The 25,772-nt window shown below is 49.2% G+C and overlaps 2 protein-coding genes across 3 annotated transcripts; one reads left to right on the forward strand and one right to left on the reverse strand.

Annotated features, from left to right (window-relative positions):
* Positions 1–766: 766 nt before the first annotated feature.
* On the reverse strand, positions 767–5,502 carry CLP1 (cleavage factor polyribonucleotide kinase subunit 1). 2 transcript variants are annotated; one of them, XM_053562541.1, is made up of 3 exons: positions 5,381–5,502; positions 3,328–3,955; positions 767–1,868 (listed from the first exon to the last, which is right to left on the reverse strand). In XM_053562541.1, exons 2-3 carry the CDS (start codon positions 3,931–3,933, stop codon positions 1,197–1,199), a joined length of 1,278 nt encoding a protein of 425 aa, XP_053418516.1. In that variant the 5' UTR covers positions 3,934–3,955; positions 5,381–5,502; the 3' UTR covers positions 767–1,196. The 2 variants fall into 2 exon arrangements, with proteins under 2 accessions (XP_053418516.1, XP_053418515.1); XM_053562540.1 differs by having other exon boundaries at positions 5,326–5,424.
* A 5,670-nt stretch (positions 5,503–11,172) lies between these two features.
* Positions 11,173–16,013, forward strand: YPEL4 (yippee like 4). The gene is made up of 5 exons (XM_053562494.1): positions 11,173–11,424; positions 13,803–14,128; positions 14,297–14,340; positions 14,683–14,791; positions 15,012–16,013. The coding sequence occupies exons 2-5, from the start codon at positions 13,988–13,990 to the stop codon at positions 15,099–15,101; spliced, it is 384 nt and encodes a 127-aa protein (XP_053418469.1). The 5' UTR covers positions 11,173–11,424; positions 13,803–13,987; the 3' UTR covers positions 15,102–16,013.
* The last annotated feature ends 9,759 nt before the right edge of the window (positions 16,014–25,772 follow it).

Here is a 25,772-nt window from a genome sequence, read left to right on the forward strand (position 1 = left end):
TCCTCTTGTCTCAGCCTCCCAAGTAGCTGGGACTACAGGCACCTGCCACAATGCCTGGCTAGTGTTAAAAATGGGTCTCACTCTTGCTCAGGCTAGTCTCCAACTCCTGAGCTCAAGTCAATCCACTAGCCTCTGCCTCCCGGAGTGCTAGGATTACAGGCGTGAGCCACAGCGCCCAGTCTAGGATTTACCTTTTTGAATTTGTTTTATAATGTAAACAACATAAAATTTCATCTTGTCCCCCATTTAGAATAGTTCCTGGTATATAGTAAGTGCTCAGTAATTACTTGTGGAAAAAAGAAAAGGATGAGTGGCATCAGATACTTAAGTAATCCAAGTACTAACTGGAGACATCAGACAATTCCTTTGTAAAAAATCAGAAAGAATGGGCTTTTCCAGCTTCTTGGCACCTGAAAGCTCAAGTTACACTTTGAGGACCTGGTTCCAATCAAATAGACAAGACAGCCACAGCAGAGATAAATGAGGCTATCTCTGGGAAATGATTAGATCTGAAATCTCATCCCAAGATTATCACCAGCCTTTTTAATTCCTCACAGTAAACCCAGCACTGACAACAAATTTGCCATCTATTAAGTTCAGAGGAATGAGGAACCATCACAAAAACCCAGAAACACAACCACTCACTTGACTCAAAAAGGTAAATCCTTGGCTTTTCAATTCTTTAAACATTTTAGCAATGAATCACTCCAACAATGTTTTTACAAGGCTTAGAGGAAAAAACATGTTTAAAAATTACTCCAACTGCTATGATATGGCAAAAACATTTATTAAAGTAATTTTTTTTCAAGTTTGAACTTTATTGGAAGGAGCCCTTCTAAATCACATTTTTACCCTGGATAAATGAGATACCAAGTACTATATATGGAATATGAAATAGTGATTTAAAAAACCCACAGTGTAGTAGCACAGTGAAAGAAATGGAATTCAAAATGGCATCTTAGATCTAAAAAACCAATTATAGTCTTGTTTTTTCTTTTTGATCAAGATTAGAAAAGTCCTGTTATTACTACCAGTTTTTAGAGGTAAATATATATATATATGTATGTATGTTTTCCACTAGTCCACCAATGTTTTCTGGTCAGCTGGCCCCAACAGATTCTCATATATCAGTCCATCTGCCTTTGGTGAGGGCCAGAGATTGTGATGCCCCAGACAGCAAGGCTTCCTGTTGATATCTACTTAAGATCCATGAACCGGATATCCATAATGAGAAGGAAGTTCTTAGGCAGTGGGCGGGGGGCTGGAGATAGGACAGTAAACACCTGGTGCTCCAGGTCCACACTGGTCACCACAATGAAGCCAGCCACACTTGTCTCAGAAAGGTTCTCCTCTGTACCCTCAGCAGTGCTAACACTCAACAGATGGTGCACCATATCTCGGCCAGGGGTGACAGGTACTAGCTTGAGCTGATTGTCCTCCTGAGACATGCCCAAAGGCAAGCAAGAGTCTGGGATGGTGGGTGCCCCAACTTTGTAGATTTTCACATCTGAAAATTTGACATTGAAGGCATGGGGATAGAAACAGCCTCGGAATCCATAGAAATACTCACGGATGCGTTCATCCCTACATTCCCGCCGGAAATCCTTGGACCGCTCTACAACACCACCTGATTTAGGGAGCAGCACAGTGCGTACAAAATGAGGCAGGTCCCGCTTCAGTTCATTGTACAGTCGTTCTTGATCCAGAACCACAACCACATCTACCTCAAAAGCTGAAGCTGCATGCACCAGGGCCTGGTAACCAGATCCCTTGACCCAGCCACAGGTGTTAATGACACAGCCACTCACAGATGCCCTTCTGTTCACCTCACACCTCTGGTTGAATACATCTGCTAAACGAGATGTAATCTGCAAAAGAAAGGATTAAGGTGAGAACAAAAAAGACACAAGGATCAAAGTGAGAACAACAACAAAAAAACATTTTGCCCCTCTTAAGAATGAGTGGTATTGTTGGTGCCAGTAGCTCAAGCGGCTTAAGCGCCAGCCACACACACCAGAGCTGGCGGGTTCAAATCCGGCCCAGGGCCTGCCAAACAATGACAACTACGACCAAAAAATCGCCAGGCATTGTGATGGGCACCCTTAGTCCCAGCTACTCCAGAGGCTGAGGCAAGAGAATTGCTTAAGCCCAGGAGTCTGAGGTTGCTATGAGCTGTGATGCCACGGCACTCTACCCAGGACAATAGTTTGAGGCTCTGTCTCACAAAAAAAAAAAAAAAAAAGAGTAAGTGGTATTAAATACAAGAAAATTAACATTTATTTTTTTATTTTTTGGCCGGGGCTGGGTTTGAACCCGCCACCTCTGGCATATGGGACCGGCGCCCTACTCCTTGAGCCACAGGCGCCACCCAGAAAATTAACATTTTTCATGGCTGTGGTTTTGACCCCATAAAATGAATTTAGTATTTTTGGTTTTTAAGAGACAAGAGTCTCAGTTTGTTGACCTCAGTAGAGTGCCGTGGTGTCACAGCTCACAGCAACCTCTAACTCCTGAGCTTAAGCGATTCTCTTGCCTCAGCCTCCTGAGTAGGTGGGACTACAGGCGCCCACCACAAAGCCCCACTATTTTTTTTGTTGCAGTTTGCCTAGGGCTGGGCCGAACCCACCACCCTTGGTATAGCAGACCCGCACCCTACCCTTAGAGCCACAGGCACTGCCCAGAATTTAGCATTTTTTATCTTCTGTTGCTGCTTCTGCCTCCTGTTTTATGTCCTAAGTAGATATTAAATAAATTACTAAGAATAGGCCTATAGAAATGTTTCAGAGTCCTAGCCTTACACTTGAAACTGCGTTTTCAAAAATTACGTGGCAGAAACACCAGCTGATAAAGAACAAACCATGCAGGGCGGCACCTGTGGCTCAGTTGGTAAGGCGCTGGTCCCATATACCGAGGGTGGCAGGTTCAAATCCAGCCCCGGCTGAACTGCAACCAAAAAATAGCTGGGCGTTGTGGCAGGCGCCTGTAGTCCCAGCTACTCGGGAGGCTGAGGCAAGAGAATCGCTTAAGCCCAGGAGTTGGAGGTTGCTGTGAGCTATGTGATGCCATGGCACTCTACCGAGGACCATAAAGTGAGACTCTGTCTCTACAAAAAAAAAAAAAAAAAAAAAGAACAAATCATGCACTTTTTTTTTTTGGTGGTATTTGGCCGGGGCTGGGATTGAACCCGCCACCTCCGGCATATGGGACCAGCGCCCTACTCCTTGAGGGCACCACCCCAAACCATGCACTTTTTAATTAGTAAACTTCCCCACAACTTCCTATCCTGATAGCAGCCCTTCCCTCCATCCCCCATTGGCTCTGGCTGACCTTATTATAAAGCTTGATGTTGGTACCAGGAGTGGTGGAACCAAAATGATACACCAGAGGGGCCTGGATGGAGAAACCCTCTTCCACATCGGCTGGCCTCTCAATGTAGAGGGCCCCCATGGTCCCAGGGATGGACACAGAGCCCTGGCCCACATCTAGCTCCACATACGTGGGACGGCGGCCCAAACGCACTGCATAGTTGAGCAGAAGGCGACACACTGTGGACTTGCCCACATCAGTGGGGCCCACTACCATCACTCGGGGGCCTCGCTCTTCTTCTTTTTCTGCCTGCCTCCTCATCTGCTCCAAAGCTGTGTGAGTGTTGAGGTAAAGCAACATAGGAGTGTCTTTCGAGACATAAGCCACCTCGGTGCGGCCACTCAGTTGTAGAGAACAACCATGCCAAGTGAAAACAGCCACCTTGGCACCAGCATCAAAAGTGAATTTCTTATTTCGGGTCAGCTCTGTGCCAAAGATCTCTGCCATGCCAGCCAGCAACTCCAACTGAACCGACTGAGATGCCTCCACCTCAAAGCGAAGTTCTGTTTCTCGCTCTAGTTCAAATTTAGTTGTTGGCTTCTTGTCATCACTGGCCTCCTCTCCCATCTCATCTGTGTGGATGCTGTGCCTAGAACACAAATATCAGATCTAATCATAAGTCAGACCTTTGTCCAAAACCCTCCAATGAGTATTTCCCCTTACCCTGCTTTAACTTTCTCTATATTTCTCACCACCGTGTGTCTCACTATATAGTAGAACCTGTTTGTTGACCACCCAAGGGAATGTAACAAACTGACCAATATACAAAGGTGGTCATAAGGAACTAGGCCTGCTGTATTGATCTGCACATGTGGTGCATGTCCAGTCTATTAGGTCAACTTAAGGAGGTGGCCAATGTAGGGAGGTGGTCAACTATGGACGTTCTACTATTATATATGTTTAATGTCTGTCCCCACCCCCCACACCTTAGAACAGGGGTCCTCAAACTGTGGCCTGCGGGCCACATGAGGCAGTGTGATTGTATTTGTTCCTGTTTTTTTTACTTCAAAATAAGATATGTGCACTGTGCATAGGAATTTGTTCATAGTCTTTTTTTTTAAAACTATAGTCCGCCCCTCCAACAGTCTGAGGGAGAGTGAATTGGCCCCCTGTTTAAAAAGTTTGAGGACGCCTGCCTTAGAAATAAGGGTTGGGTTTTTTATTCTGAGACAGAGTCTCAGTTTGTCGCCCTCAGTAGAGTGCAATGGCGTCGTAGCTCATAACCACTTCAAATTCTTGGGCGCAAGCGATTCTCTTGCGTCAGCCTCCCAAATAGCTGGGACTACAGGCGCCCGCCATAATGCCAGGCTATTTTTCGAGACAAGGTCTCGCTCTGGTCTCGAGCTCATGCAATACACCGATTACGCCTCGGCCTAATCCTAACGCTAGAATTACAGGTATGAAACCACCGCGCTCACCTAAGGGTTGGGTATTTTTGTTTGTTACTCTATTTCTAAGTATCACTGTATCACTAAGAAGAGGGCTCGACAAACTGAAGGCACCTCAATAAATACATCTAGTGAATAAATGACTCAAGCCTAAGAGGAAAACTATACCTACAGGTTGACAGAAGACTTGATTGTATCACCTTCATCTCTCCCTTCACTATACTAGTGAAAGGCCAGACTTGAGAAAGCAACAAAGGCCCACTCCCCAATTCCTCTTAGTCAACGAGAAACTATGTCCCCGAATACAAAGCAGAAGACACCGGTTCTGGCCTGAGAAAACGACATAAGGCCGGGTCTGCAACTACTAGTAGTGTTTCACTAAACTTCTCTGAACTTTTTCTTCAGACGTTAATTTACAATTCCTTACAGCGTAGTTCTATGGATTCATGGGAACTGTGACAGGAAAAAAGCACTTTTAACTAGAAAACACCAAGGAAACTGTAAAAACTACTTCTGATCCTGGACCGTCACTCTAGGTACAGCATTTGTCCCAGCCTCTCCAGCATCTCACCGAAATCCGCCCAAGCCCCATGGAAGAGGCAGTTGCATTCCTGAGATTATCTCACCTGCACAGCCACAAGCCCAGTCGATAAATTCGAAAGCCCTGCCACGCTCGCCCAGACCCGCGCCGGAAACAAACGCAGTTCCGCACTTGCGCAGTGGAAAGAGACGCAGTTGCGCGACGCCCGCTGGGATGTGCACGCCAGAACAGCAGGGGCCGGGAGCGCTCGCGTGGCTGCTCAGCCTTCTGGGAGTTGTAGTTTAAAGGATTCTCTTGCTGCTGACGCCAAAGATGGGCGGGACGCCGGCCGACATTGTGAGGAAGCCAGCTGGAGGGGGTAGGAGGTGTGGCGGTTACGCCCCCGCGCGCAGCCACTTCCTACGGCGGTACAGACCTCAGCCGAGACCTGGCGTTGCGGAGTCTTGCCCGGGTATTCCTGCTCACCTGCAGACCGGGAAAAGGACTGCCAGGAAGAGAGAGAGAGACTCACTATGGCTTGATTGCCTTGGGCACAAGCCAGGAAGTGGAGAAATTAGGAAAAGCTCGTAGGGGCAAGAGTAAGATGAAGAATAGGGGAAGTGTAGGAAAACAAACCTGTCAAGGGATACACTGAGTTCTGAGTTGTCATACTTCAGCTGACATAAGTGCTTGGCACACAGGTGGCACTCCCCCAAAACATTTTCTTTAATAAAAGAATAAAAGTACCATTATTTCTTCCTGTTACTATAAGTCGTTCATTACCGACAATCTCTCCCGAATTAAGTGGGAAGTTTTCTTGGAGACTCGGTGTTCCCCTCTATTCCTAAATTCCTGATGGTGATGGAAGGCCAGCCATTTACCCCGCAGCCAATAGGTTCGGCCACGTCTAGAATCCTCAAGAACCTGAGCTATGGAATCATGTATTATTTGCTATACCACTTGCTAACTGTGTGATTTTGAGCAAAGCACAGGCTTCATACTTTTGAAACCTTTTTTTGTCTGTAAAATGGGGATGATAACAGTACTTGACCTCTTAAAGTTGTTTGGAAGATTGGAGGGATGATGTGTGTAAGTAAGCACAATGCCTATAACATAGAAAATATCTGATACTAACTTTGAAGTTTTTGTTAAAGGCTAGGAGGGGCTATAATAATACCATCCATTGGGTGGTGCCGGTGGCTCAAAGGAGTAGGGCGCCAGCCCCATATGCTGGAGGTGGCAGGTTCGAACCCAGCCCCGGCCAAAAACTGCACACACACACACAAAATACCATCCATTAGTACAATAACCTTTTTCGAAGCCCTCTCAGGTATCTCCTCATATAGCCACTCAGTGAAGTCAGCTTTACTATCTTCAGTTTCAGGTCGGGGAGGAGACTAAAAGAGGTGAGTGACAGTGTCCAAGCATTCACAGTAATTAGAAAAGCTAGGATTCAAACCCAGAGTTTGTTTGTTTGTTTGTTTGGAGACAGAGTCTCATTTTGTCACCTTCGGTAGAGTGCTATGGCATCACAGCTCACAGCAACCTCAAACTCTTAGGCTTAAGCAATTCTCTGGCCTCAGCCTCCCAAGTAGCTGGGACTATAAACACCAGTCACAACGCCCAGCTATTTTTTAGAGACAAATCTTGCTCTGGCTCAGGCTGGTGTCAAACTTGTGAGCTCAGGCAATCCACCCACCTCGGCCACCCAGAGTGCTAAGAATACAGGCATGAGCCACCATACTGGGCCCACAAACCCACAGTTTTTGTTTTTGTTTTATTTCAGATCAACAGGAGGGTACAGATGATTAGGTTACATTATTTGCATCTGTTAGGTAAATTCCAAGTTGTAGTTGTACCCCTCACCTAGGAGGTGTGCCATATACCCTCACATTGTGCCTATTAGGTGAGAGCATACCAAACCCTCTCCTTCCTTCTTTCTCCCTCTTCTTTCCTCCTCCTCCACCTCACTTGAGTTTGTGTTTTTCTGTTGTGTGGGCATGTATTTGTTCACAGGCAGGTTTTATATTGTACTGAGTACAATGGATACTTGCTTTTCCATTCTTGTGATACTTTACTAAGAAGAATGTTCTCCAACTTCATAGGTTAATACAAAAGTTGTAAAGTCTTAATCTTCTTTATGGCTGAATAATTTTCCATGGTATACATATACCACAGTGTATTAATCCACTCATGTGTTGATGGGCACTTATCAAACCCAGGGTTTTGGAGTTTCAGTTCAGTTACCATAATAATAACAGTTACATAGTGTTAGGTAGCAGGGACTATTCTAGAGCTTTCTCAAGTGTAAATTCATTTAACACTCATGAGAATCTTGTGCAGTGGGCACTATAATTGTCATGCAGTGTGCCTTTCTCCTGCTGGTCTTACTTAGCAGGGATTCTCCAGGCATTGCCATCTTCACTTGTCACTTCTCACAGTTTTCAGTGATAGTTTGCTTTTATTCATTAATTTGCCATGCATGCATTAGTTTTTCTTTTTCTTTTCTTTCTTCCTTTCTTTTTTTTTTTTTTTTTTGAGACAGAGACTCAGTATGTCATCCTCGGTAGAGTGCCGTGACATCACAGCTCACAGCAACCTCAAAGTCTTGGACTTAAGCTCTCCTCTCAGCCTCCCAAGTAGCTGGGACTACAGGCACCCCCCACAACGCTCAGCTAATTTTTTTGTTGTAGTTGTCATTGGTCTTTGGCAGGCCCAGCTGGGTTCGAACCACCACAGGCGCTGGGCCCATGCATTAGTTTTTCAATTAAGTATTGGATATCCCCTAATCTTTCACCGTTGTGCAAAAATTCTTCTAGTCTTCTTTTTTTAATTTATTTATTATTAAATCATAGCTGTGTACATTAATGCCTTCCAGTCTTTTATTTGTAAATTTTCTTCCTGAATGAGCTCATCCTCTCCTGTTTACAGTTTACAAGTAATCTATCTCCCAGATCTTTTTTTTTTTTTTTTTTGCAGTTTTTGGCCAGGGCTGGATTTGAACCTGCCACCTCCGGCATGTGGGGCTGGTGTCCTACTCCTTTGAGCCATAGGTGCCACCCCGTCCCAGATCTCTTTCTTCTTCAACTCACACTCTCTTCCTTGAGGCAATTTCTCTCAATTACTTGAACGTCATCTTTATTTGGATATTGTATAACCATCTCATCCTGAATTTAGGGAAAAACCCTTCTCTCCCTTTTAGACTGCTCTCCAGTTTGCTTCTGAAATACAGAGTCAGGGTGCAACATTTAAAGGGTCTGTACTTGGCGGTGCCTGTGGCTCAGTGAGTAGGGTGCCAGCCCCATATACTGAGGGTGGCGGGTTCAAACCCCACCCAAACTGCAACAGAAAGTATGCGCTGTGGTCCCAGCTACTCAGGAGGCTGAGGCAAGAATCACCTAAGCCCAAGAGCTGGAGGTTGCTGTAAGCCGTGACACCACTACCAAGGGTGACAAAGTGAGACTCTGTCTCTAAGAAAAAAAAAAAATAAATAATAATAAAACATCTGCACTTGCCTACACTCTCTTCTCTTTCCTTCATCTCCACCCTGCCCCCAAATAATACTGTCCTCATATTTTTTTCCTGAATTGATTCATTAGTATCCTTTTGTTTCCAAACTTTCAATCTGTGCCCTAAAAAAACAGTCATCTGCCTTTTCTCTCCTAGATGTCTCCTTAAATTCCTTCTACCTTTTATTTCTTTTTTAGTCTGCTGCCCAGACAAGAACTCTCTCCCTTCATTCTTTACCTAGTTTATCCTCTCATTTCCCAATCTCTGTTACTACCCCTCAAGATACCCATATTGTGTTTTCAGAATTTATTTTGAATCCCAGAATCTTCCCTTATTAATTATTTAGAATTCCTTTAAAAAAAAAAAAAAAAACAGGGACCACACCTACAATGCATCTTACAAGGGCACATGTGAAACTTACTAAATGTAGAATATAAATGTTTTAAAACAATAACTAAGAAAAAGCCAGAAAGGCTATGTTAACCAGTGTGATGAAAATATTTCAAATTGTATATAAAACCAGTGCATGGTATCCCATGATTGCATTAATGTATACAGCTATGATTTAATAAAAAAAAAAAAAAATCACCCAACTAGGCTGGGCAAGGTGGCTCATGCCTGTAATCCTAGCACTTTGGGAGGCCTACACAGGTGGACTGCCAAAGGTCACAGGTTTAAGACCAGCCTGAGCCAGAGCAAAACCTTGTTTCTAAGATTAGCTGGGTATTGTGGCAGCGTCTGTAGTCCCAGCTACTTGGGAGGCTGAGGCAAGAGAACCGCCAGGAGTTTGAGGTTGCTATTAACCATTGCACTCTACCAAGGGCAACATAGTGAGATTCTGTCTCTTAAAAAAAAAAAAAGTGAGACCTCTTCTCTACTAAAAATAGAAAAACTGAGGCAAGAGGATTGCTTGAGCACAAGAGTTGGAGGTTGCTGTGAGCTATGACGCCACAGCACTCTACTCAGGGTAAGAAAGTGAAACTCTGTCTCCAAATAAATAAACTATTAAAAAATGTATTCTGAGTCAAATAAAATTTAACTGGAATCTGATAGGAAAGCAGCAACAAAGATGTAATTTCTTCATAAGACATGAATTTGGTGTGTGTCTCCTTTTTTTATTCTTTTTTTTTTTTTGAGACAGAGTCTCACTCTGTCACCCTGAGTAGAGTACTGTGACATCATAGCTCACAGCAATCTCAAACTCCTGGAGTTAAGCCATTCTTTTCTCAGCCTCCTGAGCAGCTGGACTACAGACACTGTGTTCCCAGTCTAGTTTTTCTGTTTTTAGTAGAGACAGGGTTTCACTCTTTTTTGTTAAGACTGGTCTTGAACTCCTGAGCTCAAGCACTGCACCTGCCTCTGCCTCCCAGAGAGCTAGGATTACAAATATGAGCCACCTGGTCCAGTCTTGGTGTGTGTTTCTTGAGATCTCAGAATTTAATAGTAAATAGTGGGTTTAGGTCTAATAAGTTGAGAATGTTGTTTTGAGATAACACCAGCTACTGTTTACTAAATGCTTATCCTGTTCCAGGCACTTGTTATGCATTTAAAAGTTATCTCACTTTACTTCACATTTCTGTGAGGTAAATGTTATTAGCATCATTTAGCAGAAGAGGAAAACTGAAGCATAAAGAGGATCATTAGCTTGCATAGTGGTTCCTGGTGGATAACTGGCTGAGCTCAAATTCCAACTCAGTCTCTTGAAGACCACAGCCAGACACGTCTAGTTCATCTCTGAGTACCATTGCACTCCTGGGATATACGGAGGAGTTTCCCAGAGGATTTGCCTCAGAAAGTTTACAGCCCAGTAGAGAACCTTATGCAATGTAGGTGTCTCCATTTGTGAAGCACAAGTAATTTGGAGGTAGTCCTTAAGAGGTTCCCGGTTCCCGCTTGTGAGATGTTACTATATTGGGTCTATGACTCCTTTGGGGATATTAAACTGACGCTTTGAGGTGTGGAAGTGCCAGGTACAAGTTTGGGGGCAGGGTTTGCCATCGATGACAATTAGTACCTCCTTCTTTTCCTGCTTCAGAACTGCTGTCCAAGCTGAAACAGGGAAATGTATCATCGTGAATGTGCATGTGTGCTGCCGGCCTCTGCGTCCATCTCTCCCTTCTCCATCCCTGCCCAGCTCTGTCCTTCCCCCACGTTCTTTCTCTCTCCTTGGCCACACTGCCTCCCTCCTTCACAACCTGCCTTTTCTTTTGCCCACCACCACCATCACTACTACCACCACCACCACCACCACCACCTCCTGGGCATTACTTCCCCAGCCTCGTCCCTGGATGCCTGCCCCCTCCCTTCCTCCTGACCCGCCTCCCTGTGTGTCTCCCAGCCCTGCTCTGACGTGGGAGGTGAGGGGGGGTGGGGGGATGGATGACTCACAGTGTTATGATGCAGTTCCACAACACACAGCCACATTCACCCACAGACCGAGGTACAGAGCGAGAGACAACCTCTGGCCCCCGGCAGCTGGCCAGCTTTGCAGCCCCAGTTTTGAGCCCCAAACTACCGTCCCCCGCCCCCATCCCTTTCCCAATTGAAGGAGCGGAAAGAGAAGAGAGAAGAGTGAGCAGAGAGATTGAGAGAGAGAGAGAGAGAGAGAGATAGACGGAGATCTCTGAAGCAGACCTCAAGGTGAGGGGGCAGCTCTTCTCCAAATGAATTATTTTTCCCTTTGCAAATTTCCTCCTCCTGCTGCGTGTTGCTTTCTCCCTTTTGCAAAAGCATTATTCATCCACCCTTTGTCCTCCCTTCCCCCTCCCCGCTGCCTCCGCTCCTCTCTCCTCCTCCATCTCTCTCCAATTCCCGCACTTATTTCTCGGCAACTTTGGCTGCAGCATCAGGCATCACTGTTTATTGTTTAGCTGCTGCTGCAGACCACCCCCCCTACCCGAAGCCCGCCCCGGGAGCTGGCTGTGCCGCTAATTACTTGGACCATACCATATTGAGAATGCCAGCCTGGGGGTGGGGGGGACTGAAACCTCAGAGCCGCTGAGAAAATCCGTTGTGAGCAAGTGTCCCCCTCCCATTTTCCTCTCCTGAAAGGCACTGGATTCGCACCTGGTTCTTTGAGCCTCTGCTGTCAGCTATCAGTTCTTCCCCACCCCCACCAGCTCTCTCTTTCCCCCCACCTCCCACAGTGTAGCCCCTTCTTACTTTGGGGAACATCCTCTCCTTAGCACTCAGCTCGCCTTTGTTTTTTTTCCGTTATTTGCCCAACTCGCTTCTCCCTGTGATCTGACAGGGGGGAGGAAATGACCCCCTTCTCCCCTTTCTGTGACTCTCTAGCCTTCCTTGCAGCCTCCCTAGGCTTGATGGGGAAGCAGAGGAGAGGGAGGGAGGCGTGACAGATGGAGCGGGAGAGCCACCCCTATTCCCCAGCCCCTTGAAGAAGGTGCTTCAAGGTGATGCACGTGAGAGGGGAACTCACAGGCAAAGTTAAAGGCAGACCCATCAGGGGGACACTGAACAGTGGTTACCTAGCAAGGAGGGCCCGTTTGCTCTGGCTGGAGCCCAATGTCACCCTGAACTCAGCCCAAGGTGTCTTCCTGAGGCCCAGCCAGGGGCTAAAGGCTGAAACTGAAGATGGTTTCTGTCCGGGATTTGTGGCAAGACTGCCTGTGGACCCTGGGGCAGGACTGAATGGCTGGGGTGCTTGCCACCTCAGAAGACAGGACGAAGAGAGCCTGTTTGCCCTGGCTAATTGGAGCCAACTCTAGCTCTTCTCTGCGTTGTGGCCTGGCATTGCCAGAGCAAGCGCCCAGCTGGCATCTCTGAACTGGACTTGGGCTAAACCACTTATAAGGGGCTGGCAGGCCCCATGAAGGAGAGAAGGCAGCAGTGCACCTGCCTATCAGAGCCAACAGAGGACACCTCCCTCCTTATCTCCTACCTCCAGCACCCTCAGCTGCTCTGAGGCTGGAGTGTGGGCAGACACCAACTAACATCGTCCTCAAGATTCCTAATCAGAACCCAGCGATTATTTCATCTTCAGTCACTCACAGAGTCACTGCTGTTTGTCCCTGCCCCTGGGAAAAGGTACAAAGAAATATGTTCTGCCTCATGCCCCAAAGCACAGCTTTTAAAAACAAGAGTGTGCCTGCCCCTTCCGCTGCTCACTGTGGGTGTTGTGCTCTACCACATGGCCCTGCAGGCGAGGGCCTGGCTTCCCGGACGCGATACCCACTTCCCATTGGCTTTAGCTGTCAGATTTGCCCAAGGAAAGAATATTTTCTCTCCTCTGGCAGGGTGCCTAAGGCTTTCACTGAGGGCAAAGGAAAGAGTAAAGAAGAGTAGAGAGTCAGAGAGAAACCAAGGGATCCAAGAGGCTGTGAAGACAGCCAGGTGTTTCCCTGGGCTGGAAGAAGCAGGACCAAGGTGTAGGCCAGGTCTTTGGGCCCCAAGGAAATATCCATAAAGTTGTAGTGAAGAGTCAGAGTGCAGGACCCAGACGGCAGTGGAAGGTGTGTGCACCTGCCTGGTTGCTCGCCCTCCTGCACCTGGCACCTCCTTCCTCGACAAAATGTGTAAAGGACCAATTGCCTTACAAGCGAAGGCTAGGAGAAAGAAACCTCCAGGCACAAGGAGGTTTCTTTTAAGAAGGCTCTGAGCCCCAGAGACACGAAGCCTCCCAATGCCTGTGTGATGCCCGGCCTCACAAAAGCACTAAACACCAAGGAGAGGGCACTTGCGGATGATGTTGCTCCCACGGCAGCATCTGTGCCTGCAGGCTGCTCTCTGTGGAGAATGGTAGAGGCTGCTACTGCCCCAGGAGGGAGAGAAACCAACTCCCTGGCTGTGGCAGGAGCTCCAGAAGCCTGGAGCTGCTGCCAGGCTTGCCAGAGCAGAATGGGGATCCAGGGAATGGGGAGAAAGTGCAACTGCATGGCGACGGGGGTTAATGGTGATGGGTGAAGAGGAGGTAGAGAGGTGAGCTGAGCCCTGTCCCCTCCACTCCCTCAGGAGCCATCCCCATAAGGTCACAGGTCTAAGGCAACTTCTCCTCTTTCCAGGTGACTTCTGTTTCTATCTCGTTCTCGTCTGGGGGGGGCCCTGTCCGGGCAGCCCCCCCACATTTCTCCCGCCCTGAAACACGGCTCTAGCCAACCTGCTTCGCTGCTTTACCTGCGACCGTCTGTGTGGGGGCTGCACAGCGCCAGCCCCTCCGGCCCACCAGGGCATTGTCCTCCAGCCTGTCATGCCCAGCTGTGACCCTGGCCCAGGTCCTGCCTGCCTCCCCACCAAGACTTTCCGCAGCTATCTGCCTCGCTGCCACCGTACATACAGCTGTGTCCACTGCCGTGCACACCTGGCCAAGCACGATGAGCTTATCTCCAAGGTATGCTAACTTGGGACCCACTACTCCCCTCCACTCCTGACCCAGACTAGCCCCAACACTGCCCAGGGTGAGGCGCAAAGCTCTACCTCTCTGACCCACACCCCTGTGAGGGTTCAGGCTGTAGGGCTAAGGGCAACCTGGTGGTCACTGTCTGTCCTGTCTCCACAGTCCTTCCAAGGGAGCCATGGCCGAGCCTACCTGTTTAACTCCGTGTGAGTCTACCTCTTACCTTGTGCGTATGTGTGTGCGTGTGAATAACTTTCCTCTGTGGAGAAAAGGAGCAAGCCATCAGAAGGTGAAACTTACACCTTCGGCTTTGCCTCCCCTTTTTGCAAAGGGTTTCAGGAAATCAGCCTGTAATTCTCTGGTGGGGAGTCTAGGCAGAGCTGAAATCAGATGTTGGGGAAAAAAGGCCCAGGCACTAGTCATAGAGGGGCAGACTGCTGAAGGATGGGGCTTCCAGCTCTCTCCAGATAGAGGTCCTTCAGGCTGTTTGGGGGCTGGACTGACAGGGACCCCACTGGGTGCTGGGTCCTTCCTGTTTCCTGAGACAGGGTCAACGTGGGCTGTGGGCCAGCTGAACAGCGCCTCCTGCTCACGGGCCTCCACTCGGTAGCTGACATTTTCTGCGAGAGCTGCAAAACCACACTGGGCTGGAAATATGTAAGTACCTGGGGAAGTCACCCACCGAGGTGGATAGTCCCCATGCTCTTCAAGCCCCAGAGACCACATGTCAGGTCTTCACCTGGTCCTCAAGGGAAGAGGGAGCTAGTAACTGGGTTGGGCTAGGCAGGGTACCCTTAAGGTAGGGGTCACAGAGGCAGTAGGTAGTAGGACCTGGAGAACTGTGGTGTCCTAGATCCACTGCTTCCTCCTCCACCAGGAACAAGCATTTGAGACAAGCCAGAAGTACAAGGAAGGGAAGTACATCATCGAAATGTCACACATGGTGAAAGACAACGGCTGGGACTGAGGGGTCAGGCAGGCTGTGCCCTTCCTCCGCATGCCCCACCCTCCCCACACCTGCCCCTGGCAAGCAGTCTATACTAGCATGAGTACTGCCCCACCCCTGGGGGAAAACCCAGCTCCAACCAGCCCTTCTCCTGCCCCCACCACATCACTACCAGGCCCCTTTTGGAACAGGAGTCTGGGGGCACCCCAGGGGGTTAAGGCTCAGGAGTGGGCAGCAGTCAGGGAGAGACAGAACAGGGGGAAAGGGATGGTTGTGGATCCTTCTATCCTCAAGGCCCTAAAATTGAGACAGTGGCAGGGCATAGACTCAGGCAGAGGGGACCGTGGGAGGAACCTGTCTTTGCCCCACCTTTTTCCCCCTAAGTGAACAGAAGACAAGCTTTGGTTCACAGGGCTGGTAGATCTTAGGCCACAGAACGGCAGGTTTCAGAAAAGGCTTGGGTTGGAGGGAAATTCTGGCCTCAGACAGCAGGAGAGAGCAATATCTAAGGGTGAACAGTTTCCCACCCCCATTCGTAGGAGAAAGGACTTGGGGGTGGAAGGAAAAACTAAAAAATCCCAGGCCCTGGGAAATAATAAAACAATCACAGGAGTTTCCATTTCACTCCACTTGTTAGTTTACCTTGGCACTAAAGAGACACTTTTGAGTATCTAATCTTTGCCATTGGGTGGGGTGGGGGAAGCTGCCCCTGGAACAGCCCCACCTGCCAGCTGGCTGTTTTCAGGGCGAGCAGTCCCTAATGGGCATCCTCTGAAGCCCAGCCACTGCGCCCTGGGCCCCAGCACCCTGGAGGGGAGGTGGAAAACCAGTGCCACGGGGTCAGTCGTCCCGTGGCTGCCACCAGCGAATGAAACTTTTGTATGATACATAAAGTGTTTGGGTCTATTTTTAATAAAAAGGGAAAAAGCAACTGTGAGGCGCCCCGCCTTTGGGTTTCTCTCCTCGTGCCTGTACAGTCCAGGTCTCTCTCTGTCACACACACACACGCCGGGGCGGGTCCTCTCATACCACTAGGGGGCAGCAGTTGCTTTGTCTGTGGCAAGCCCGCCCTTGCGTTTTTACCAGGGGATACGTACGCAGGTGGTTTCCGCATAGGAAGAGAGATGGGTTTTGTGAGCTGTGTTCCAGCTAGACCATCCAAAACAGCACGTGTCTGCAGGAGCCTTTGACAGTGAGTCCGTTTTTTGCCTGGATTTAAGATTAGGCAACTGGAAGAGACGCATCCCAGAAACAAAGGGTTTTCTTGGGTCTCATGGCTTTTCCACCTGGTTTTGTAATGTTTCTCATAGAAACACTTAACGCTAAAAGGAAAATCAGTCAAGACACTTCCCTACCGGTTGATAGGAAGTGAAATAAAAGAGCTCCAAATTGTAGCACCAAGGACATTTTGCTACCCAAGGTGCATTTTTTGGCAGTGATGTCAAATTCCTACTGTCGCTGGGTGGCTGACACTTAAGAGGGGAAACCATATACATCATAAAGATCACTTTTTGGTAAGCTATACTGTTATTTCCTGATTCATTCACTGATATTACAAATATTTATAGAGCACCTATTACAAATACCTATTACCTACTAGGCATTGTGTTAGGCACTGGGATTCATGGCGAACAAGGCAGCTGTGGCCCAACTTCATGGGGCTTTGGGTCTGGGGGAAGGACGTACAATAACCAGGCAATCTCAGTAGGTGACAGGAGCTCTGGGCAGGATGTAGAGGTTCGGGAGCTCACTGGAGAGGAACTAAGCCTAGATTTGAGAAGCCTAGAAAGATGTCACAGAGGTGATGACCATGATGGTACTTGAAAGATGAAAAGTTGTGTAGGCAAGCTAAGAGTGGAGGAGTATCTGCAGCAGGCTGTGTCAAGTAACTCAAGCTCAGTTAATTTGAATATTTCCTGCAGCTGGAGTAGGGTGAGAGACAGAGGGCATAACCTATTTAGGGAATCTACATTTCATCCCAATAGCACAAGGAAAACATGGGGAAAGTTCTTGGCTTTTAACAAGTGTGGAGTGCCATTATCATATGGCTGTTTTGTGCTCAAACAAGCTTCAAATACAAGTTTTTGGGTTTTTTGTGTTTTTTTTGTAGAGACATAGTCTCACTTTGTGGCCCTCAGTAGAGTGCTGTGGCATCACAGCTCACAGCAACCTCCAACTCCTGGGCTTAAGCGATTCTCTTGCCTCAGCCTCCAGAGTAGCTGGGACTACAGGCGCCCGCCACAATGCCTGGCTATTTTTTTGTTGCAGTTCGGCCGGGGCCGGCGCTTTACCGATTGAGCCACAGGCATCACCCTCAAATACAAGTTTTAATAAAGTGAAGAAAGTAGGGGAAATAATGCTAACTATACTGTCTCAGATACTCTTGTTGACATCCAAATATCAAGCCTTAGAGAAATGATGTCCAGCATACCCCACCTGAGTGGCCTCAGAAGGGTCCGATCTCTTTCAGTGTCTTCATGCCTAGATCCTCCTTGGGCTCCAGGAGGGAACTCAGAAACCCTATCCCTCTCCAGCCCACTTGTACCAAAGTTCAGGAAGCTTCTCGAGTCTCTTGTTCTACTCTTGAAAATCAGGCACAAACTAGCTGCTGTCTTAAAGAAGTTCCCCAAATATGCTTCTCTCTCTATTTACTGTAACAAGTTGTTATTTAAGCCAACAAGGGGCTATGGGAGGGAACTAAATGGCACAGTTGCTGTCAAATTCCTTGTAATCTATACTGAAAGAATCAATTCTATGGGTTTGGCTCAAGGGATCCTATTAATCTCTAAGATCAGGTCAAGGGCAGCACTTTCCAAATCGCGGATGCCCAGACAGGTGTGCTTTCAAGAAGCATTATTACTAAATGCCCTGTGACCAAGAAGGGTGGTGCTGAGAATTGCAGGTGAAATTAGGGGAGGGATGAAGTCTTTCCATACCCCACTAGCCAGAGGAATTGCTGCAGGCATGCCAGGGGCACACTGGTCCTTTTTCCTGGAGAGCAATCCCTTCAAGTAAACTTTTTCCTTTCCTGTGTATCCTTTTTCTTATGGAGGTCTACTCTGGGCCTAACAGTGATTCTCCAAGTCTTCTCCACTGATAGCTCAGTCTAGGTTCCAACTACACTGAGTCTGGTTATCCTTATACTTTTTAGCCAAGGAGTCACTGCCAAAGGCTTGACACTTTGGAAGATACCCTCTTAGAACCAGCAGATGGCATCAAAACCTTCCACCCCCATCTCAGGAAACCTACTCAGATCTCTCCATCTAAGAAAAGGGGGGTGAACTGTCAGACTTAAAAGGTTACATCTAGGTTCTGCAACATAAGAGCTATACAATCTTAGCTAAACTCTTTAAATCTTTCTGGCCCTCGGTTTTTTCATCTGTAAAATGGAGACTACCAAGAAGTTATTAGGGTTCACAACAATGTATGCAATGTCTAACATAAGCACTGCACACAAAACTAACTGCATAAATGTGAGCAATTACTATGATTATTAGTGAGGATTCCCAAATTCCCCCCCGAGTGGCTGAATGGTGCCCAGGCAAGGGAGGAAACTGCGATGCTGAGGAGGCAGCCGGCGCTGGATAGCACTACACGGCCAATGCCCTTTTAACATTGCACTGCTAGTGACAGGTGCAGACAGTAGCACAATGTGAAAAGAGCTCTGGCCAGCAGCAGAGGCATGCCGGTCCTGCCTCCTCACCTTCTCCCAGTCCCTGGCACAGTCAGCGCACAGGCTCCCCCTGCCCCTTCTTGTCAGCAGTACACCTTTCCTCCCTCCTGTCCCATTCTTAGTGTTTTCCTGTTTTCTCTCCACTTTTTGCCTTCTCAGCCCTCCCCAGCATAGAAACCAACATATTTTTCTTTGAGGTTTTGGAGTGAGGGAGGACAAGGCCCAGGCTGAAGGTATACTAGGATCTTGGCACTCAGTCCTCAAAGGAGATGACTGCTAGAAATCCTGAAAGTTTGGGGGACACAGGCATGAAGTTGTGTTTAACTCTTCTCTAAAGCTCTCTCCTTGTAAATTTAGATGAAGGGGAGTTCTAGTCTCAGCAGCAATCAGATGACCTCCAGGACCAGAGAGTAGTCGGGGAGTATAGTTATAGGTCCCCAGGCAGTAGAGAGAATCTTGCAGGTGTGGAGATGGAAGCTGTTGGTGAAGCCCTTGCATCTCTTTCTGGAGGTCTTCAAAGCACTTTATGCTTTTGGCATAAATCAAAATGGTGAGGATGATTCCCTCTCTTGTACTGTGAGTTAGGGATAGGCTTTAATTGGCAGTGGGATTAGAATCTGAGCTGTTTCCTATCCCATCCAGGGACTCTGGTCAAGCTCATTTAGTACCTCCCATCCTATCCTAGCCTAAGGGGGTTACCTCCAGTACAGACAGTCCTGAGACTGACTAAAACATAAAGCTAAAAGACTGCCCTGAAATGACACCTGGATAGTCAAAGATACGGAGCCAGGGAGGCTCTAGCATGATGCATTCCAAGTAGAGCCAAGGCCCCAGGAGTCTAGTTCCCGTTCGGACCTGGTGAACTGTGTGCAGCCCAAAGAGGCAGAGCTGAGCGATGAATCCTCTTAATGCCCAGATCAACAAAGACAACCCAGGCCCAAGCAGTGGAGTGGCCCTCTGGGGAACGCCCTCTTCCCTACTCAACAGCCAGTTGGAGGAATGGAGGACAGAATTCTAGTTGGGAGCTCTTCCTCTGGGCTTCCCCTCTAGCCTCTTCCCACCCTCTCAGGAAGCAAGAAAGGTTCTCTCTGGCCTCCCCAAGCAGACTTCTCCTGTAATCTGCAACATGGGGCCAAGCACCACAGTTCTAATGGACGGAAACCAAGGGCTCCCTAGGGTCAATGGCCAGGCCTCTCTGCCCTTGGGGTTGGGCGAACCAGTCCCTGCTGGGAACTGGATCACACCAACAGGGGACAGAGGGGCAATGCCAGAGCTGCCCATTAAGCTTCAGGGAGGCTATGGGAAGAGTCTCCCTCAAGGAGTTCCCCCGATCTCTCCTTAGAGAGTGGAGTGGCGGCTGGGACCAAGAGCCGGTCAGCTCACACACCCAACTTACTCCGGAGAAGCGGGCCCTGCGACTCACCAGCCAGCAGGGCCCCTCCCCCACCTCGGGCCCAGGAGCCAGCCCCCAGCTCCTTCCAGAAGCCAGTGTAGAGACCGAGGAGGAAATGGGGGAGGGGAGGCCCCGGCTCAAGTTCTCTCCGCTCCCCCTCCTCATTGGCCACCATCTTCTGGCCCCTGCCCCCCAGAACAGCAGGGGATGGGGCCCAGCCTGTGGAAGGGAGAGAAAGGGCAGGTGGGGGGTTAGCTGGAGCAGCAGGGGCAGGGGGCTGGCCCAACTGTCTCCTCCCACCCCTCCCCGCAGCCATGGCGACGGGAGGAGGAGACCAGGAGGGTCCTGAAAGCCATGTTCTGTGAATGGGTTGAGAGGGGCAGCTGGGAAGTGGGGGGTGAGGGGAGCTCTCTCTCTACACCCAACTGTGCTTCCCCGCGCCACACGCACACACCTCGAGGCTAGACCACACAGGCGTGCGTGCACACGCGCACACACACACACACACACACACACACACAAACTCTCTGCCATACGTGCTGCACAACTCAGCCCTCTTTACACACTCACCCAAGCAGCAAGAGCTGTAGTGTGAACGCACAGCCTCCCGCCCCATGCCCGCACCGCTTCACACCCCACAACTATTAACAGAAGAGCCGGCCTCACACCGCTCTGAGGCTCACCCCCCAACTTCTGGAGGTGCAGAACTCCCTGCCCCGCTTCAGCCCTTCGGCCCCAGCGTGGCCCTCGGAATGCACCCGCCAAGTCCCCGGAGCCCCGCACCCTCACACACACGCCCAGGTGGAGACAGATGGCTCGGCCTCGGCCGTGCCCGACGGAGCCCCCCCACCCCTTCCCCACCACGCCCCCCGCTGGAAAATGACAGTAAGGCCACCTCAGAAAGCCATGCCTGGTGCTTCCCAGTCACAGCGTTTCCAGAGGAAAAACCGAAAAGATGCCTACGAGTGGAGAATGAAGAGGGAAAAAGGAAGACGAGAGAAAAGAGCCCCGACAACCCCCCACCCCTCACCCCGAGAGAATAAAACCGAAAAGCGGTGGCGTTACCCTTCTGCGAGCTCACGGCACCTACATATTGCTCTTCGATACGTTCCTCTGCCTGCCACCTCCTTCTTCCCGGGGTCTTTCTCTGCCCTTCCCTCCCTCTTGGCTCCCCTCCCTGGCCTCGCTCCCCTTCTCTCACGCCCTCTCGCACCCTGCCAGCCGGATCCCCCCCGGCCAGGCTCGGATCCCCCGCGGCCGCCCCTCCACCCGCCGGCTGGGACCGAGGCAGCGAGGCCGGCAGGCCCCGGCGCCCCTCTCCTCTGCCGTTCTCGCTCTTCCCCCCTCGCCCCCTTTCTCCTTCCACACTCCCTGCCGTCCATCTTGAATACTTGGGATTCTTGAATGGAGTGAGCAGGATCCGCTCCCCCAGGCTCTCATTGGCTGTGGGTTAACCCTTTTGAAACGAGATCCTTCCTCCCATTGGCTGCCAGGCTCCCCTCTTCTCCCCCAACCCCCATCCCCTCCGCCTCTCTACAGCCGGCGAGGTCAGGGCGCTCCCGGCGCCCCCTCCCCTGGCCTCTCGCCCCCCAGCCCCTCTCCCAGACGCCCGGGCGCCCTTCTTCCGGCTCTGGCCATCACGCACCCCCACTGAACTGCAGGTGAAGGCAGATCCGATTCCCGCCAAATCCGGACCCAAGGTGGGGCTGGCAGAAACCTTGTTCCCAGATGCCCCTTGTGCTGGACTTGGAGACCTTGGAAGATGCAAGGGGTGCAATTTCCTGCCCATCCCCAACCTCTCGTTGGCCAGAGTACTTCCCCAACGGGGAATCCATGCAGCCTTTCTGCCTCACTCGAGGTGATGGGAGAGCAGCACCCGAACATCCGCGTCCCCAGGGCTGGGCAGGAAGAGGACAGCTCAGAAAGAGATGATCTAGGGCTCTTCAGAGGAGCTGATTCCCTAAGTGCCTCAGGGCAGGCCTGACCTGATGAGGAATGTGCAGCATCTGGAGCTCTGCTCAGTCAAAAACATCCCCTCAGACCAGCCCTGCCAGGCGTGGGCAGACTTGCTCTGCGCACACAGGGGCTCTGAGTTGGGGGAGCCCAGAGAGGCATGGAGGAAGGAGACAGCAAGGAACAGGACAGTGAACCAGGCCTGGGAATAGGGTGCTTTGGTTCTAGGCCCAGATCTGCCCATAACAAACTTGGCAAGGTCATGTCCTCTCTCTGAGCCTCAGTTTCCTCATTTGCAAAAGATTGGTCTAAAACAGGACTGTCCTCATAAAAGTTATCGTGTGAAGACAAATGTTCTATATCTGCATCAACCAGTGCAGTAGTCACTACTCACACGTGGCTATGGCACTCTTTAAATACGGCTACAGTGACTGGGGAACTGGCTTTTTAGTTTAATTTTAGTTACTTTATATGGCCATATGTGGCAGTGGCTACTGTATTGACCAGAGCAGTTGTGCTGCTCTTCTGGACCTGCAGATGAATAATATCCTATGATTCTTGTTAGGGAAAGAATTCTTTCTTTTCATCCCAGGTACAAAATCCTCCAGATTCAGACAGGGCACCATGACTCACTGGCTCATGCCTGTAATCCTAGCACTCTGGGAAGGCGAGGCTGATGGATTGCTTGAGTTTATGAGTTCAAGATCAACCTGAGCAAGAGCAAGACCCTGTCTCTACTAAAAATAGAAAAACTAGCCAGGTGTGGCAGATGCCTGTTGTCCCAGCTACTTGGGAAGTGGAGGCAAGAGGATTATTCCAGCCCAGGAGTTTGAGGTTGCTGTGAGCTATGATGCCATGGCATTCTACCCAGGACAACAGAGTGAGACTGTCTCAAAAAAAAAGAAAGAAAGAAAGAAAAAAATCCTCCATATCCAAAGTGCAAATCATCAAAAGCATAATTGCACAGGAAATGAGGGTCAAATTCCTGTCACCCTTGTGAGGGGAACCCTTTCCTTATGGATGTCAAACACTTTTCTGACAAGGGAGCTGAGAATATACATACCCACTACGCAATGAAAGAAAGATTGTGACCAAAAGGGAACTTTGCAGGTTTCTCCACCTACTTGTTTTTTTAAGGATGGAAACCAAGATGTTGGTAAGGCAGGGTTTGGGGGTATCATTTGCCCAAGGGCACACAGCGGGTTGCACATATATTCACTCATAAGTTAACCTGCATCTACAAACTTAGTACAATCTTTGGGGCTCTTTCAAAGACACATACAAATGCATCATTAAGTCCATTCACTAAATGTGCTTCTCTGGGCCGAGCACAGTGGCTCATGCCTGTAATCCTAGGACTCTGGTAGGCTGAGGCAGGTGGATTGCCTGAGTTTAGGAGTTGGAGACTAGTCTGAGTAAGAGTGAGACCCTGTCTCTACTAAAAAAATAGAGAAACTAGCTAAATGTTGTGGCAGACACCTGTAGTCACAGCTACTCAGGAAGGCAGACAAGAGGCTTTCTTGAGCCCAAGAGTTTGAGATTGCTGCGAGTTATGATGCCACAACACTCTACCCAGGGCGACAGAATGGAACTGTCTCAAAAACAAACAAACAACAACAACAAAACAACACTTCTCTGAGCCAGGCCAAGTAGGAGCTGGGATTGAAATCAGCTAGCATAGCTAATACCAAGGATGGCAGCTCCATGCCAGGGTGTACTCCGGTTGAGGGGAGACACAGAGCTGCCTGAAGAATGGCTTCCATCTTCCACACTTTTTTTTGTTTTGTTTTGTTTTTTTGAGACAGAGCCTCAAGCTGTCACCCTGGGTAGACTGCCATGGCATCACAGCTCACAGCTACCTCAAACTCTTGGGCTCAAGCAATTCTCCTGCCTCCACCTCCCAAGTAGCTGGGACTACAGGTGCCCGCCACAACACCCGGCTACTTTTTGCTTGCAGCCATCATTGTTGTTTGGCAGGCCTGGGCTGGATTCGAACCTGCCAGCTCAGGTGTATGTGGCTGGCGCCTTCCATCTTCCATACTTTGTTACTACCAGATGAAATTGCTAAATGACTGTTCTGGTTCTAGTGAGAGTTAGATAAGGAGTCCAGAAAAGGGAAGAATTGCTCCTAATGGGGAATAGAATCCAAGATGATTCCTCTGAAGAACAGAAAAGATTTCGACTCAGGAGAGGGGAGGAAGGAGGACAAGAGGCTGCCAAGGAAAGGAAACAACACAAAGGGAAATGGTGGGATGTGTTCACAAATGGTTGGAAATTCAGCGGGAAACTAGGAGGCATGAAAGGGAATAGAAAGAATGATGAGGCAGGCTGAGAAAGATCATGGACATCCTAAACACATTCCTCTAGCTTCTATTCAGTTCCAAAGACATAATTTTCCTGGAAGATGTCCTTACCCTTTTCTTCGCCAAGAGACACCTCCCAACTATTCATACAGCTTCCCCAGGGCTTCCACCCTCAGCTCTCTGCTGCTTCTGCCTTAGTCTTTAGACACCCAGTCTATGTTCCACAAATGACCCTCCCAGGGCAGAGAGGGCTCCTGTTTCCTATCAGAGGATGGGCTCTCACTGGTGCCTCTCAGTTCAATGTCCTATCTTTGCTTCCTTTTTCACTCACCACCTTCCATAATCCCATTTAGCCCCATTCTTTCTCAGGAAAGAGTCAAAAATGGAGACCAAGAACACCCAGACATGGTCCAACCTGTCACAGGAGTATAAAAAAATGCACCCGGGAGCTACTTGGCTCCTCTACCTCACCTCCATGTTCTTCCCTCCTCCTATGGGAGTTTTCGGAATGCACCTGGGCTTTGCAGTAACTTCCCTTCCCCACACCCCCCAGCAATCCAGGACCATTATGGAGGTGCCCCTTTGCCTTTCTCTAATCTCCCTGTCCTATACAGATGTGAGTCCCTCCTTTCCTATTTGGATACACCACATAGAATTCTGTAAATGTGAGATAGGGAGATTATCTGACTCCATTGTCTGTCTCTTGGAAGGACTGAATCTGCAAGTGTGGAGAAAGAGCTGCCTCCCTGCTTAAACATCAGTGGGGGTAACTTGGTCGCTGATAACATGGCTCCTGGTAGTGTCCATAGCTCAGTGAGTAAGGCGCCAGCCACATACATCAGGGATGATGGGTTTGAGCCCAGCCCAGGCCTGCTAAACAATAGTGACAACTGCAACCAAAAAATAACTGGGCATTATGGCAGGTGCCTGTAGTCCCAGCCTCTCGGGAGACTGAGGCAAGAGAATCACACCCAAGAGTTTGAGGTTGCTGTGAGCTGTGACACCATAGCACTCTACTGAGGGTGACATAGTGAGACACTGTCTCAAACAAACAAACAAACAAGGCTCCTAACTCACTGAGGTGGTAGAGGCTTTTTCGCATGAGCCTCTTCCATTTCCCCTCCTTCTACAGTAAGGTGCCTCTTCATCTTTACTATCCTGCTTCTCTCAAATGCTTGTGAATAAGCACTGCCTATGTGGAAGGCTCTGGAATCATTGCTGGGGAAACTGCTGCTCCAAGGTGCTCACAGTTGAGGAGCACAAGGCATACACATAAAGAAAAAGTCACACTGCAACAGGTGCCCAAATAAATATTAACAATCTTCTTCCTGGCTGGATGCAGTGGGTCACACCTGTAATTCTAGCACTCT

The sequence above is a fragment of the Nycticebus coucang genome, chromosome 14, assembly GCF_027406575.1.
Source record: "Nycticebus coucang isolate mNycCou1 chromosome 14, mNycCou1.pri, whole genome shotgun sequence".
Lineage (NCBI taxonomy): Eukaryota > Metazoa > Chordata > Mammalia > Primates > Lorisidae > Nycticebus > Nycticebus coucang.